Raw genomic sequence first — 17,039 nt, forward strand, 5'->3', positions numbered from 1 at the left:
AGGCAAACTTAATTTACTAAATAATCCCTGTTTTCTTCACTCTTTTTAAAGCTACCTTTATCATTTTAAAATCTGTTGGGGTTTTTTTTTTTTCATTGTTCGTTCTGTTTATTTTTTTAACCAGCAAAACTTTTCCAATTGCTTTAACTTTGTAATTCATTTCAATATCTGCTAAGGCAAGTTGCTCTCATTAGTCTCTTATAGATTAAGTTCCTCACCTTATCTTCAAGTCCTTACACACCCTCTCCCCGCTTCTATGGATGTGAACCCATTTGTTAATAGAATCTTTGAAAATATTATTAATGCAGGTGAAGTCAATCTGAAGCAAGCAAAGTATGGATGTGACACCATTTGTAAGTAGAATCTTTGAAAATGTAGTATTAGTTCAGTTGAGGCCCAACTGAGTTAGGGTGGCCTTAATCCAATATGGCTAGAGTCCTTTAAGCAGAGGAGACAGAAGGAGAGAGATGGCCATGTGATGGAAATTAAGGTATGGATTACCAGCAAGCCACCAGTCTGTGTACTTCCTTACAGCAGCACTTGCAAACAAAAACAGCAGAACTTGCTTTCTGATTTCCTGGGTCTCTGATGTTAGCCATTTTGCCATTTGTTTATTCTATTTTCTTTTTCTCTCTTGTTTCCTCCCTTGATGCAGTCTTTTGTGCATTATCTTTTGTAGTGAAATGATTTCCTTTGCTGAATATTATTAAATATTTTCCTTTTAGTGAGCATGGGGTTTACATTTCATATCCTAAATCTATTAATGATGTGCTTTGAATTAAACCAACTTTATTTCAATATCCTATACAATCTCTGCTGCTATATCTCCTTTTATTTTTGTCACAAATTTCATTTTTATACTTTGTGCATCCAATAACATAGAATTATTATTTTTAACACATTTGTATTTTGGATCATGTAAGAGATAAAAAGTAGAATTACAAGCCAAGAATACAATAATACTGGCATTCATATTTACCCATGTAGTTCCCTTATTGTGGATTTTTATTTCCTCATATGGCTTCTAGTTGCTGTCTAGTGTCCTTTCCTTTCATTATGAGGGAGTCCCTTAACATTTCTTGTAGAGGTCTAGTGGTAATTAACTCCCTTAGCTTTTGTTTATCTGGGAATCTATTGATTTCTCTTCTATTTTTGAAGGACAGTTTTGCTGAATGTGGAATTCTTGTTTTCTCCCAGTATTTTTATACATCTTTCCATATTTCTAGTCTCCTTGGTTTCTGATGTCAAGTCAGCACTTCATCTTACCCGGTCTTCCTTGTATGTGATCAGTTGCTTCTCTCGCGTGCTTTTATGATTCTCTTTTTGTCTTCGGCCTTTGACGTTATGATTATGTGGATCTCTTTGAGTTTATCCTCTCTGTATTTTGTTGAGCTTCTTGTATGTATAAATTCTTGTCTTGAGTCAGATTTGAGAAGTTTTTGGTGATTATTTCTTCAGATACTCTTTTTGCCCCTTTCTCTTTCCCTTCTGGGTCTCCCCTAATGAGCATATTTCTGTTTCATTATGTCCCATGGGTCCCTTAAGATCTGCTCACTTTTTCCATTCTCTTTTCTTTTTGCTACTTAGGTGAAATAATTTGTTTTTGTTATCTTGTTCAAGTTCTCTGATTCATCTGTTCATATATGCTTTTGAACCTTATAGTGACTTTTTTTAATATCAGTTGTACTTTGCATCTTTAGAATTTGTTTAGTTTCTTTTTTAAAATTTTAAACCCTCCTTTTGTTCAAGTATCATTTTCCTGATTTCCATTTATCTATGTTTGCCTTTAACTAGCTGAACTTATTTGGAAGCATTGATGTAACAGCTTTGATTTGTAATTCCATTTGCAGAGATAGTTTCTCTCACTTTGTTTTGTTCCTTTATAGGGCCATCTCTTCCTGTTTCTTCATATGCCTCATGATTTTTGTTTAAGTCTAGACATTTAAATAGTTTGATGTAACTCTGGAAGCCAAATTCTCCCCCTTTCCTATTGTATTTTGGGGTTCTGTTTGTTTGTTGAAAGCTGTTGTATATATTCGCTGTGTGTTGAGGCTCTCCTTGAATGGTTAGCCCAATTTATACTGAACTTACAGATGAGCCTGAGGTGAACAGTTTGGGTCTTCTCAGATCTTTCTTAGCATGTACCTTGCCCTGGGTTTGTGCAGTATATTTCAAAAATTCCCTAATATGCACAAATGCTCCTGCGTATCCTGGTTTCCCCTCCAAAGAAACTCTCTCCCTAGCCTCTCTTCCCAGGCCCTGGGTGCTGTATTTTATGTGTGAAATGCAATTTTTGCCCCAGGTAACTGCAATTTGCTCAGTTCTGTGCCACTTCTCTGCTATTTTTCTCTGCCCCAAGTGAATTCTGGGTTAGACAAAACAAATGAGTACCTTGATTCTGTCTGTCAAGGAACAGGTTGGAGTAGACATACAGACACACTAAATTTGTGCCTTTGGTGTGCTTATAGTCAGATTCCAGGAACCTGCACTGGGAATGCGGCTGATATCAGTCCCATAAATGCCATGCTGAGCTGGGGAAGAGGGTGGGGGTAGGGCACATGGAAGCACCATGCAGCTTTCCAACCATTTTTAGGTTTTCTTTTTCCCATTTCAGTGTTCTCTTGGTCTGTTTATCCTTGATTATTTTCCAGAGTTCTGAGAGTTAGTTCTGGTAGTTTCTGCGTGTTTTTCAGTGTTTCCATGGGGTTGGAGAGGTGGGTGGGGAGTTTACTTGGAGCTTCTTACTCTGCCACCTAACTGACGTCACTCCAAATTATATTCCTTTTGATGCTCAAATTATCACCTCTTTGGTCACTGGGAGTACCTGCATCCTTTTGACAAGACCCTTTAGTTTTTGCCAGATTCTTTACTTTCTGACACAGTAAGATGAACAGGCTCTTTTTGTACATTTTCTGACCACTGATATGGAATCAGTCATTTTCCTAAGGATTCTGTGTTTCTTTCACTGAGTAATAATGTTCAATAATGTTTTTGGTTGTATAAATGAATTATTAATATTATTATGATGCTTAGTTTAGTGCCTGGCAGATAGTATATGAATTAGCTGTTATCATTTTCCTTTATATTTTCATGTCTGTTAGTCTAGAACAGTGATTCTCAGTGTGACTCCTTGACCAGTAGCATCAGTGTCACCTGGGAACTGTTGATAATGCAAATTCTTAGGCCACACCTCAGACCTACAGAATCAGAAAGTCTGGGGATGGTGCCCAGAAATCTGTTTTAACAAGTCCTTCAGATGATTTTAGCAGAAGTTTGAGAACAATTAGTCCAGGGTAAAAGTTGCTGACCTGTCTGTTGAGAATGGGTTACTGGTGTCCTGATATATTGATTCTTAAGGCAGATGTGCAGTGCCCTGGCCTCCAGCAGCCTAGTTCATTCTCTCATCTTCTCAAATTTTACTTTACTTTGTTAATATGTGAATCCTTAGGATAAATATCAACTACAATAAACTATTTATGAAAAAAACCTTTTATTTATCTAGCTTTATAGGGATATAGAACATATGAATATATACATATTTCAGTATCACACATTTTTATCCTAAAACACCTTATGACAGCCTTTCCCAATATGTATTCCATAGGGCACGAGGTCCTCTAGATGTTCTATAATAAAGATGATTCATTGATTTAATAAGTTTATGAAACACTGTATTTTATATCTCCTTTTCTTGGAAGGTCCCAAACCATATTTCCATATCAAAGTCTGAGGAATTCTGCAGTAAAGAAACCTTTTTTAAAATTGGCCTAACTTATTGTTTCTAAAATTTGATTAGAAGACCTTTTTGCTAATATCTATTAGCTTCTACCAGAAAATACTTTGGAAAATGATGCTTTATGAATATATATTTTTAAAAATACCATGTTTTGGACTGTTTGTCACTGAAATAGGAGGTTTTTCTGGCTGAAAATCTGAATTGAATCTGTTCTAACTTCAGAATACTTTAGAGCCCAGGAGCTATTGAAGGGGAATGTCTGCAGGGTATTCTCTTTGCTGGAGGTAAACTCTATTCTGAACTAAACACTAGTGGCCTGATTTGCCTGACAGCTTGTGGTCTAAAGTATATATTTCTCATATATTCTTATTTTCTGGACCAATGTAACAATATACAAGATTTTATAATGTAGACATTTCAAACTGATTAATAGATTATTTGTCAGGAAATGAAGAAGTTTTTTATGGGTAATTTCAGACCTTATAGAATTTTGTACTACTTCTACTCCTTTATTTCTAATTCTGGGAAGTTTTCAAGTCCTTGAATTGCTTAGCCAAAGCAACTCTATGTCATGGTGCACTGGAACACATTACATTTGAAAAAGGAGATTTAGAGTTGAAACTTATTTGCATAATTTCTTTTATCCTCATTCCTTTTAAACTAACTGAAGACATTTTGTAGGAAGATTTTGAGCATGAAAATGGTATTGCTGAAAGTGAACCTAGCACAGGGGATATATTGTTTGCAAAAATTCTTTTGGGGTTTGGAAAGGACAGGACTTGGCTGTTGATTTTTTTGTGAGAATCAAGGGTCAGGAATGAAGCAAATCATTCCATAAAATCAACAATCTAGTAATTTTTAGTATTCATGTCTCAGGATACCTTTGGAGAGCAGTTGTGCTTTTGGGACAGATTGACTTGGTGGGAACAAATTTATCCCATATTATTGAAGCACAGGATTATTCTAGGTGGAGTTCTAGGGAATATGAGCCATACAGAAGCCGGAAATCCCACTAGCAGATGTAATTCATAGTTTTAAAGATATCTACAAATGAGCATGTTGTGACAAGTGATCATGATGTGTATAAGAGATAAAGTATACTTGCAATTCAATGTGAGACAATTCAGTAAACAGTGTAATGGTACCCATTAAAAACAAAAAATAACTTATCAGTTAGAAGAAGGCTTACAAATATTGTTCAGTGAGATAAAATAGGTGAAAATGTTTTATACTATAAAATATTAAGCTTCAAAGCATTATTATAACATTTCTTAGATTTATAGGTTAAGAATTTCCTACTTATTTTTAAGTTTCCCACATCTGTTCACACATACACACAAATTTGTCATTGTAAAACACATACACACAGCCAAAAATCAGTATCATTATATAATTATTACACAAAAGATATTCTAGCAGCTATATATATAGAAGGGACAATATTATCTTTAAATGAACCATCTCTTGAACAAATTTATATTGCCTCACAATCTGCAGCTTTTTTTTAAAATTGTACCAGTACAATTTGCTTTGAAAAAAGTTATATTTTTTCTTTAATCTTGGACATTGTATTTTTGTAGGGGAGCTACTGGAATTGAGAATAACAAAATTCTGTGATTTATAGCATATATACAAAGATCAACATTTATAATAAAAAGTGATATCAATAAAAATGGAATTGCTTTTACTTGATATTGATTTACATTATAATTGGACTATTTTCCTTCCTGTTAATAACTATTCCATTTGGTGAGTGCTTAACAAATAGCTTTAAGAAATGACCAATGCATTGTATTTCATATTTTGATCAAAGTAGGTTAATGGTCATTTATTTGAAATGGTTATCTACTTAGTCAAGCTAACTTCAAATGATTCTTTAGGGCATTTGTCACAATATTCTAAAATTGTGGATAGCTTTATCTCTTTCAAGAATTTCAGTCATTCTTTTGTCATTTAAAATTTTTTAGTAATCTGTAAAGGATATGATTCATTAAGTGTCAAAGTCTTTGGTAAAATTCATATTCATCATGTTTTTATTGTTTCTAAGAATTCCAGAAATCAACCAACCTAATTTTGTCTTTTGCTTTATAACAAATAAAAATGTTTCAAGAGCTTATGGACCTTGTTGCACATATAAAAAATAAACAGATAGTTCCCTTTGGATATGTAACATTCCACAGACATCTAATACTTGGTTATATTGCACTAGGCTCTAAATGAGATAGCAAATACAGTCTTGATTTCTGTAAGTATAGGGAAAAGACTGTCTTTGGAAAAATACCAAGAAAACCATTCCAAGAAAATTTATTCCTGCAGGTATGCATTGAACAAATATTAAGTATCAACCATGTGCCCAACCCTTGTTTTAAGAACTGGAAAATCACCAATGAACAAAACAAACAGGAATCCTGTTCTTTCTGGAGTGTGTTCTAGTGGAGGAGATAGGCAAACCAAAATCCAGGATAAGTAAAATGGATAACATGTTGGATGGTACCATGGAGAAAAAACAATGTAGGAAAAGAGAATAGGGAGTATTCGGGAATTGCAGTTTCAATTCAAGTAAGGTGGCCAAAAAAAGCTGACAGACTGAAAACACTTGAATAAAGATCTAATGGATGTGAGAGAATTAGCCATTAGGATATATGTGAAAATTGTATTCCAGGCAAAGGAACAACAAGCAAGTACATAGATCCTTAGATGGGAGCATACCTAGCATGTTCAAGGAGCAAAAAGGAGCAAAGTACAGCTAGAGGAGAATAAAGGAGATGAAGGGAGACTCCTGCAGTAATCCATACAATACCTCACAGAATTGAGGTACTTGGTGAAAAATTAGAATAAAGCTGCCAGGATTTGCTGACGGTTTGCATATAGGCTAGGAAAGAGAGGGGAATCCAGGATTTTTGGTTTGCCTAGTGAAAGGATGAGATTGCCATGAACTAGGGTAGGGAATACTATAGGAAGAGTATGGTTTAGGGAGAAAAATTAGAGCTATGTTTTGGACATATTTAAGCTGCCCGTGAGTTATCTAAGTGAAGATGTCAAGTAGGCACCTGGATATTCATGTGTGGCACTTCGGGGAGAGGTTTGGAAAGAGAATTAAGTATAAGTGAACGTGATATGTTGGCGGACCATTCTGAAAAGTAAGAGAGAGAAAAATCAGGAAAGGAAAGCCTTCAGGAAGAAAGATAAATATTAACCTGGACCTTTGATTAATGAAAAGGGAAGAGAAAAGGGACTCCAGTTGAGGAAAACACACTAGAATCTTAGAATATCATCTAGAAAGAATCTGAATACTTTACTTTTTAAAAAATTTCTTTAAAACTTTTATAGCATGCCATATTACAGGAATGGTAGGTGCACAGGAAAAATTTGTTGACTTACAAATGAGAATTTTCCAAAGCTTATTTCATTAACTAGTATCTAATCATTAAAACTAAGGTCTGTGTAAAAAATTTTTTTACTCTTACAATATCAAAATTGTTGCTTATATGCAAAATAAATTTAGAACTGATTGTACTTTACTTCCAAGAGCATTGAGCATTCTATAAACCTTACAATCCTAAATGATTGTCAGTTTTGTTTGAAAAATTAGGACAAGCATAAAAACAAAAATGAAAATTAGTGCCTTATTTCTAAAACAGATTTTTATTCTGGTGAAAACTGATTTCCATTTGTGCATGCTATCTGGTACCACACCCAGAAAGCAAATGCTCAAAAAAAGTTGCAGTAAATATCTGAAATTAAGGAGACTTTCAAAAATGAAATAAGTATTTCCTGGTTCATAATTTCTTAGATTCTTCTCAAAGAATATTCTTTATTTTCAGCTAGATTTTCTGTAAATTATATTTTTTTAATGTATTTGGTATGTCTCTCTTTTATGAATTACGAAACTAGAAAATTCTGTCTATTGCTTACAATGTTTCCTTTTCTAGGGAACAAAGAAGGAAGACGTTGAAGGTGAAGAGGAGGTATCTGGTTTAATTCAGCCGGCAGAAGTGTTTGCTCCCAAAAGCCTGGTCTTGGTATCCAGATTAGATTATCCAGAAATTTTTAGGGTAAAGAACTCATGTTGTCTTTATTAATTTGTATTATGTATAAATTGGTTTTGCATGAATCATGATGACAATTTCTTTGTATTTAGAGTATCTGTAGATTAATTTAGGAATTCACCAAGGAACTGAAGTTAAGTATATACAGGGAAAAAATTCATGTTAGTAGAAATGAATACTTGAGTAAATTAATGTGATTATTTAAACTTCTAAGGATGTAGTGTTTGTTCTAAAATTGAATCCTAAATTTACGAATCCTAAAGAAATAATTTCATCAGTGATTGCAAGTTTCAATACATTATTAAAATAAACTTTCTTTGTTTATTCACCTTCCTTTGATGGGAGATTCAAGTAAATTGGATGGTAGTTGAGATTTCAAATTGTTCTAACTATACTACATCAATATAGCTTTAAAATATTATTTACTTTCAGATATTTTCTTTTTTTAGACACTCAATTTTCAAATATAAGAAAAAAATTTAATTTACTTATCAATGTTTGTACTAACATGTAATTTCTGGAAAACTTTTCCATATTGTTAAGATTATATATAATATGGATAAATTAATTTAATGTCAAGAGTTCAATAACAATGAGTAACTCCTAACACTAATTTTTCAGTCACAAATTTCAGTAAATTAAGAGTCATAAAAATTGTATTTTGTCTTCCATTTACCACCTACCTTCTTCTGAGCTTTAAGCGTATTTCTTCTCATCTTTGCTCTAATTTATCTGTTTATCCTTTGTAATAATTCATATGTGAATTTTTTTGTGAGAGACACAAACAAGATAAAATTCCTGAATTTTTATCTTGAAATTTGGGGTTTTGCAAAGTAAATTGAGGCAAAAACAATTTTAGCCCTACAAAGTTGTTAAGAGTGTTTATCAGAGAACAAATACCTGTTTTTACAAATTATGTGTTTCTGCTTTCTATAAACTCATTTCAGAAGCTCATTTAGAGCTTCTGGTTCTAGAGGAAAATTTAATAAACTTAATAACATTTGCTGCTTACAATTTATCCCATGCTCACTGTTGAATATACTTTATTCTGTTCTAAGAGAAAATTTCCTAGGAACAGATGTCACAACTATTTATTTTTAGTGTTTCCTTTTTCCATGAAGTAACTACATGCGTATTTCTCTTTGCAGGCCTGCCTGGGTTTGATCTATACTGTATATGTGGATAGTTTGAATGTCTCCTTGGAAAGTCTTATTGCAAACCTTTGTGCTTGCCTTGTCCCGGCGGCTGGAGGATCTCAGGTAAATAGAACAGAAAGGGATATAGAGAGGAACTGTTCCTTCACTACCTCACCTCCATTGATTTAATTTATGAAGAAAGGGGGAAAAGAAGAATTCTTTAAATATTTTCATTTTAAAGAGATTCTAGTTTAGTTAAGCATTACCCTGTGGTCTGCCTTCTAGAGACCCAAGATTCCATTCTTTCCTTAGGTCACAAGGTTAATTTTAACACAGGGGTCCCCTTTCACATAGCATAATTGGAAGTCATATTTAGTGTAACATGAACTCTAGTTTAAATTTTCTTGAAAATACACTTTTAAAATTGAACTTGAAAATGTTCTATCTCTACCTCTCTTAGTCCTCTGTACAATTTTGCTCATTTTTATTAACTTAAATCAAAAAAACTTTGAGTGATAAAAATTAGGAGATAACATTAAGAAAACATTAGAACTATTTCTGAATATATTCATTTACGTATTAAATTCCCTGAATTACACCTCTTAAACCTGGTCCTGAAACCATTTGTATACATCTGCATGCATAATCATGATTAGAATAGTTTGCATTTAAGCTTTGAAAGAAGAGAGATTATTTTTCTTGTTTCAGTTTGCTATCTTTAATAATAGTAATGTTGACCATTGTCCAAAATTGCATATCTTCTTTGTAAAGTGTAATCTATACCTTAAAGTTTCCTAAGGATTTTGTCATAGATATATTAAGCCTTAAATAAGGTCAATAAACTCTTACTGACATAAAACTTTCTCAAAATGGTCACATGTTCTGTATGTCTTGAGATTTTCATATTTAATTTGATTTGTCTCTGAAGAAGAAAAATAACCTTAGTTGCTGTAGTTTATTTAGAGTCTCTAGGGCAACATACTTTTAAAAACATAGACTCTTTTTCCTTATACCCTAAAAATGATTAGTTGATAATTTATCTTGCTTATTCTTATATAATATTGGGGAGAAGACAATCTTCTAAATATCACATTATTTCCCCACATTCCGACAAAGATATTACTTATATGAAAGTGGCATCTTTTTTCCTTGCCCTTGGCCTTTTTAGCTGTCTTGTCTTTTCCAGGATCTTTCATTACTCTTAAATTTTTATCTTTTTTTTTTTTTTCCTTATTCTCTCTGTTCCAAGGGCAGAATATTGAATGTTAGTTTGGTCAGAGTTGGACTTAAGTGTTAAAGAAGCAGAATTGTTTTATAGGCTTTTACTGTGATGGGATGTTGCTGACTTTACTATTTTGCATTTTTTAGTCAATAATGATTGTCAATAAGTTTTGTGTCTCATCCCTACTAAATTTTCAACTTTAAACTACTGAATTTTTTGGTACCATTTTCATTAGGGTGAGACATTGGTACAAACTAACTTGAATGTTTTGTGTTATACATTGTTGTCCTTTGCATCTGTTAATTGGATCTTATATGGTAATCTCTAAATTTTAATTTCAAAGGGATTTTTACAATTTGCTAAAGGACCAAACCTTGTGGCATTAGTTTGAATAATGAAACTTAAAAATAGAGGCCAAAATAGCTTAATTAATAGCAGATCACTCTATCATTATTCTGAAGTTAACTTTATTCTTGGTCAAACCTCTTGATTTGAAATATTAAGGACTAAAATGTGAATAAGTTTTATCATAGAAATGTATTCATAGAATTGAACCATAATATGGAAACCATGTGTTTTACCTTAAAAAAAGAAAAAAACCTGAAAAGAGACCATTCATGTATGTGTGTATGTGTGTTTTTTTCCCTCTCTGTTTTGCAGAAGCTCTTTTCTTTGGGTGCAGGAGATAGACAACTGATCCAGACTCCTTTACATGATAGTCTTCCTGTCACCGGCACTAGCGTGGCTCTCCTGTTCCAGCAGTTGGGTATGCTTTTCTTGGGTTCACAATGTCCTTTTGCAGAAACCTACTAAAAGGAAAAGGGTTATTTTAAGTTCACACCCCTGCCATAAGTCAAGAAAATATAAAACAAACCATTAAATACCTAATGAATTAGATAGTGTTGTGAGTCCTAATCTTACCTAGACTTCATTCAAATTTTTTTTAATCTAAACCATTTTTGCTCAGGGGTCAATTAGACTTTTGGAAAGTAGACATAATTTTTTTAATGCTTTAAAAGATAAATATATAGTGTATTTTGCTTTTCCTCAGATGAATTACTTTTGTAGAACTCTTACCACCAGATGGAATTGAAAGTCCTGTCCTTCTTCTCATTCTATCATCTGTCTCTAGACTTATCTCCAATTCTTCCAGCAATGACTTTGATGGAGATTTGGGGGTGGAGACTAAAAACGGTCCTCTGCTGATGGAGCAGCATATGCTACATTTAAGGAGTAACATAACTTAAAAGTAAGGGTGTTTCAGACCAGGGCTGTCCAGAGATTCCCATTTACCTAACCTCTTAATTGTCCCTTATATGTGCTTCCTTATGAGTGTCCCAATCTGTTTGAGTCAGTCTTTGTCATTGTTCTTCATCTGTGTTATCTGGCTGTGTTGAAGCCTTACTTTCCTTAGGGCCTATATTCTGCATCTTCATGGAATTCCTAGTTCCTTGCACAAATGTTCTACTTCTTGTTTCCCTCTGATCTCATGTTGGAATTTTCATCCTTGATCAGCTCTATAACTCCAGGCCCTATCCTTACTCTTCTGTTTTGGCTTCAATCAAATTTAGGAAACTTATAAGAGATTAGTGTAAATAAAAGTAGAGTCTTCAAATATCCTAACAAAGGTGACTGATGATACCAATCCCAAAGTAGTAGTACTTCCCCATTATACTTGCCTTCCCCCAGGAGTTCCAACTCTAAAAATTTGCATCTCTCTTTTTCTCCTTCCCCATTGAAAGTTTCTACTCATCAAGTCATCTCAACTAAGTCTTAAATTAATTACAGCCATATTCTTTAATGTGTGAAATAGGTTACCTGTCCCTGTGGCACTTACTTCTCCAAAGAACATTCTGTTGATTAAACCCTCCTCCCACAAAATTTTGGAAACAATTTTAGGAAGTCAGTGAACTCTTCTCAGCCTGTCCATGATCCCTGCTAGCCATGGACCTAATTGCTTTTAGCCAATCCCCATTCGTATGACTTTTCTCCTTTTAGAAGGGGCTGTATACCTCTAAAAGGTCAAGCAAAGCAAAGATTTACCATAAAGGAAAATACAAAGTTATAGCACAAATAAAACTATTTCGCATTCTCCATTTCCATAATTTCTCTTGTGCTTACTGTTCTCCTTATAAATCTCTCAGGTTTTGAGTTTTTCATAACAAGAGGTGTGGGGTAGGTGTCCAGTGCCCATCATGATCAGGGATATTAACAATCCTGTGTTTTGCAGGATGAAGAATTTTTACCCCAAATACCAGTGACATTCTCTTTGAGAAAAACTACTATAAACAAATTATAAATTTATAAACCTGAACCTCTCTTCCAGTAGTTGTAGCCAATGTAATTGAGACTAACCCTATTAACAATGACAACTATAGAAAGTATATAAATATAAATCTTCTTAAAGCCATCAGAGGCAGTGAAAAATTATCAAGCTATGATCTGGGAGAATAAGGTAGCCTAGAGAAGTGAGCCAGGCTTTGGGGCCATGTTTTTCCTAGGGCGCATATTGATTTTGGAGGAAGTAGCTGAGAACCTGATTGGCACTATTGATTTCCTATGGGGGAAAGGGGGAAAATTCGAGTTCAGGTTTTACCAAGAGAAATTCCTTTTTCTCAAGCTTTGAGTTGGTGCCATGAAGGACCACAACCTAAGAGTTGGTGAATTAGAAGTAGCAGTCCCCCTCAGGAATGGAAAGCTTGAAATCATTTCAGTCCCTTGAGTTGAATTAAGGTGATTTTTGATGCTACTGTCTCTTGCTGTCTTATGGAATAAAAGTAAATCCATTCTGAAAGAAGATAGCATTCTAGGCCTCCAATATTTCTGTAAGTTTTCATATATATGTCCGTAACTCAATCAAAAATAACCAAGGACATAGGAACCAAAACTATATGAAAAATACCCAAAAGAAACCATAAACAATATAAAAGACCCACAAGAATTCCAGAAAATTATTTTAAAAAAGAGAAATTCTTAATTCTCAAGTATAGACTAAATATAATTAAGAACTCAATGGATGAGCTTAATATCAGAGTATATGCTATTAAAGGTAAAAAATTAGTGAACTAGAAAATAAGACAGAAGAAAATATCCAGAATAAAGAATGGGTAGAAGGAATAAACAATACAGACAAGAGAGTAAGAGACATGGAAAGACATTTATTGCTATATTCTGGGCCATAAACCAAATCACAATAAATTTAAAAGAATTCAAGTCATAATAATTATTCAAAATTGGAATTAAATTAAAAGTAAATAACGGAAAGATCTCTGGAAAACCACAAATAATTTGGAAACTAAATATCCACACTTTTATTTTAAATAACCCATGGATCAAAGAAGAAATCAAAGGGAACATTACAAAGTATTTTGCACTGAAGGAAAATGAAAACAATTTTTCAAAATTTGTGAAGTACCCCTAAAGTACTACTTAAGGGAAAATTTATATCACTAAACACTTAAAATATAAAAGAAGAAAGATCTCAAACCAGGGACCTCCACCTTCAGATACTAGAGAAGGAAGAGCAAATTAAACCCAAAGTAAGTAAAAGGAAGAAAATAATAAAGTTTACAGTGGAAATCAATGAAATAGAAAACAGAAAATAATACAGAAAATCAGTGAAACCAAAAGCTGTTTCTTCAGCAAGAGCAATAAAATTGATACACCCCCTAGCCAGACATATCCAAAAAAGAGAATATACAAACTACCATTATCTCAAATGAAAGAATTGACTAGTTACAGATTCTATGGATATTCAACGGAGAAAAGGTGGAATACTATTAACTGTATGATGCTAATTTCAATAATGTAGATGAAATGCACATATTACTTGAAAGACACAAAATACTAAAGCTGATTCAAGAGGAACTAGATAACCTGAATAGTACTATATCTATTAGAAAAATTGAATTTGTAATTCAATTGAATGAAAAATCTTCCCACAAAGAAAACTCCAGGACAAAATGGTTGCACTGCTGAATTCTTCTAAGCATAAGAAATAATACCAATTCTACTTATACTCTTCCAAAAAATTGAAAAGAGGAAATTACTTCCCAGTTCATTCTATTGAGGTACATATTGTTCTGATACCAAAACCAAAGACACTTCAAGAAAAGAAATCCACAGACCAGTATCCTTCATGAACATAAGTGCAAAATATTCTGAACACAATTTTAGTATATCAAATTCAACAATATACATAAAAGGCTAATATATCATGACCAAGTAGATTTTATTCCAGGAATACAGATTGGCTTAACATTCAAAATTTGATCTTTATAATCACAATATTAACAAATATAAAAAGACCCTAAAAAAGAACGTCTAAAAAAAAAAAAAAAAACTTACTGCTATCATGATAATTAATGGTGGAAGTGAATGCTTTCTTTCTAAGATCAGCAACAAGACAAGAATGTCCTTTCTCATTACTTTTATTCAACATTGTACTAGATATCCTTAGCAGTGCAATAACGAAAGAAAAAGAAAAGAGACATCCAGTTCACAAAGGCAGAAATAAAACTCTTTTTACTTGCAGATGACATTCCTGTCTGTGTAGAAAACTCCAATGGAATTTACCAAAAAGCAACCAGAACTAATAAGCAGCTTTAACAAGGTTGTAAGTTATAAGATTCGTATACAAAATTTAATTATAAACTTCTATTTACTAACAGCAATCAGAAATTGAAAAAAAAATACCATTTTTTCATACCAGCAAAAAAATATGAAAATACCTTAAGATTAATCTGCAAAAGATGTGTTAGACCTGTATACTAGAAACCTCAAAACTTCGCTGAGAAATAAAAGGGGGCCTAAATAAATGGAATGAGATATCCTATTCATGGATTGTATGACTGTTGTGAAGATGTTAGTTGTTCTCCAAACGATCTGTAGATTCAATGCAATGCCAAATAAAATGCTTATGCTTTTGTGTTTTTTTAGAAATCAAAAAACTGAATCTAATTCTTATGAGACACCAAGAACTAAAATAGCTATAACAATTTTGAAAAAGAAGAATAAAGCTGGAAGATTAACACTGTTTGATTTCAAGACTTAATTTAAAGCTACAGTAGTCAAGAGAGTGTGGAATCGATGTCAAAATAGACAGAGATCAGTGGTACAGAATAGAGAACCCACACATATATGGATCACTGATTTTGATGAAGGTGGAGAAAGGAAATGTTCTCAGCAATTGTTGCTAGAACAATTGGATTACTGTATGCAACAAATGAACGTGAATCATATTTTATAACTTATAGCCTTAAATGCTTAATTTATAAAAGAAGAAAAAGCGCAAATCAGAAACCTAATTGCACACCTGGAGGAGCTAGAGAAAGAACAATCTAAACACAAAGTAAGCAGTAGGAAGGAAATAACAAAGATTAGAACAGAAATAAATGAAATAGAGAATAAACAAAGCAGTAGAAAGAATCAGCAAAGCCAAAACTTCATTCTTGGAAAGCTCAGAAAATAAACAATCTTTAGCTAGACTGACAAAGGAAAAAAAAAAAAAAGAGAGAGAGAGAGAGAGCATACAAATAACTAAAATCAGAAACAAAAGGGGGATGTTATTACTGACCCCACAGAAATAAAAAGAAGCTTATGAGGATACTATGAACAAATGTATTCCAACAAATTTCTAGAAATACATGAATAACCTACACTGACTCTAGAAGAAGTAGATCTCAGCAGACCAATTACAAGTACAGAAATGGAATCAGTCATTAAAAACCTCCCACAAAGAAAAGCCCAGGACCAGATGGCTTCACAGATGAATTCTACCAATCATTCCAAGAAAAACTAATACAATTCCTACTCAAACTCTTCCAAAAAATTGAATACTACCTTACTCATTCTATGAGGCCAACATCACCCTAATACCTAAGCCAAATAAAATACTACAAGAAAAGAAAATTACAGACTAATTTTTCTTTTGAATATAGATGCAAAAATCCTGAACAAAATACTAGCAAATCAAATCCAACAGCACATTAGAAGAATGCTGCACTATGATCAAGTGGATTTTTGTCCCAGGTATGCAAGGGTATTTCAACACAAGAAAATCAATTAATGTAATACAACACCTTAACAAAATGAAGGGGGGGGGGGCATGATCATCTCAATTGACACAGAAAAGACATTTGAAAAAATCGCGCATCCTTTCTTGATAAAAACAAAAGATAGGAATAGCAGGAGACTTCCTCAACATGATAAAGGGCACATTTGAAAAACCCACAACTAACAACGTAGTCAATGGTGAAAGACTGAAAGCTTTCCCTCGAAGTTCTGGGACAAGACAAGGATGCCCACTGTCACCACTGTTATTCATCATTGTGCTAGAAGTTCTAGTAGAGCAGTTAGGCAAGAAAAAGAAATGAAAGGCATCCAAATTGGAAAGGAAGAAGTAAAACTTTCACTGTTTGCAGATGACACGGATATATATATATATATATATATATATATCACAAAAAAGTCTACAAGGCTACTAGAGCTAATAAATGAATTCAGCAAAGTGGCGGGGTACATAATCAACACACAACAATTGCTGTATTGTTTACACTAATAATGAGCAAGCTGAGGAGGAAATCAAGAAAAAAATTCCATTTTCAATTGCAACTAAAAGAAATATCTAGGAATAAATCTAACCAAGGATGCAAAGGACTGGTACACAGAAAGTTACAAAATATTGATAAAAGAAATCAAAGAAGACCTAAATAAACGGAAGGAAATTCCATGTTCATGGATTGAAAGCCTAAATATCATTAAGATGTTAATTCTAAAGTTAAAAAAAAAAAAACAAACAAAAAAAAGAATGTGAGTGGGCCTTGGAGGCCTCTCTCCTCGCAGAGACTGTGAAAGAGGCTGTTGCCATGACCTTGAACCGTATTTCTAGTCAGTAA

General features: G+C 33.2%; 1 protein-coding gene across 2 annotated transcripts in view; it reads left to right on the plus strand.

The window, feature by feature from the left end:
- SBF2 (SET binding factor 2) overlaps window positions 1–17,039 on the plus strand; it is a 696,898-nt gene that overhangs the window by 414,969 nt on the left and 264,890 nt on the right. For both annotated transcript variants that reach the window (XM_037839994.1, XM_037839995.1), the window contains exons 4-6: window positions 7,669–7,791; window positions 8,934–9,044; window positions 10,804–10,909. In XM_037839994.1, the coding sequence (XP_037695922.1) occupies window positions 7,669–7,791; window positions 8,934–9,044; window positions 10,804–10,909 (340 nt within the window). The remainder of the gene's footprint in view (window positions 1–7,668; window positions 7,792–8,933; window positions 9,045–10,803; window positions 10,910–17,039) is intronic.

The sequence above is a fragment of the Choloepus didactylus genome, chromosome 6 (genome assembly GCF_015220235.1).
Source record: "Choloepus didactylus isolate mChoDid1 chromosome 6, mChoDid1.pri, whole genome shotgun sequence".
In the NCBI taxonomy this organism is placed as follows: Eukaryota; Metazoa; Chordata; class Mammalia; order Pilosa; family Megalonychidae; genus Choloepus; species Choloepus didactylus.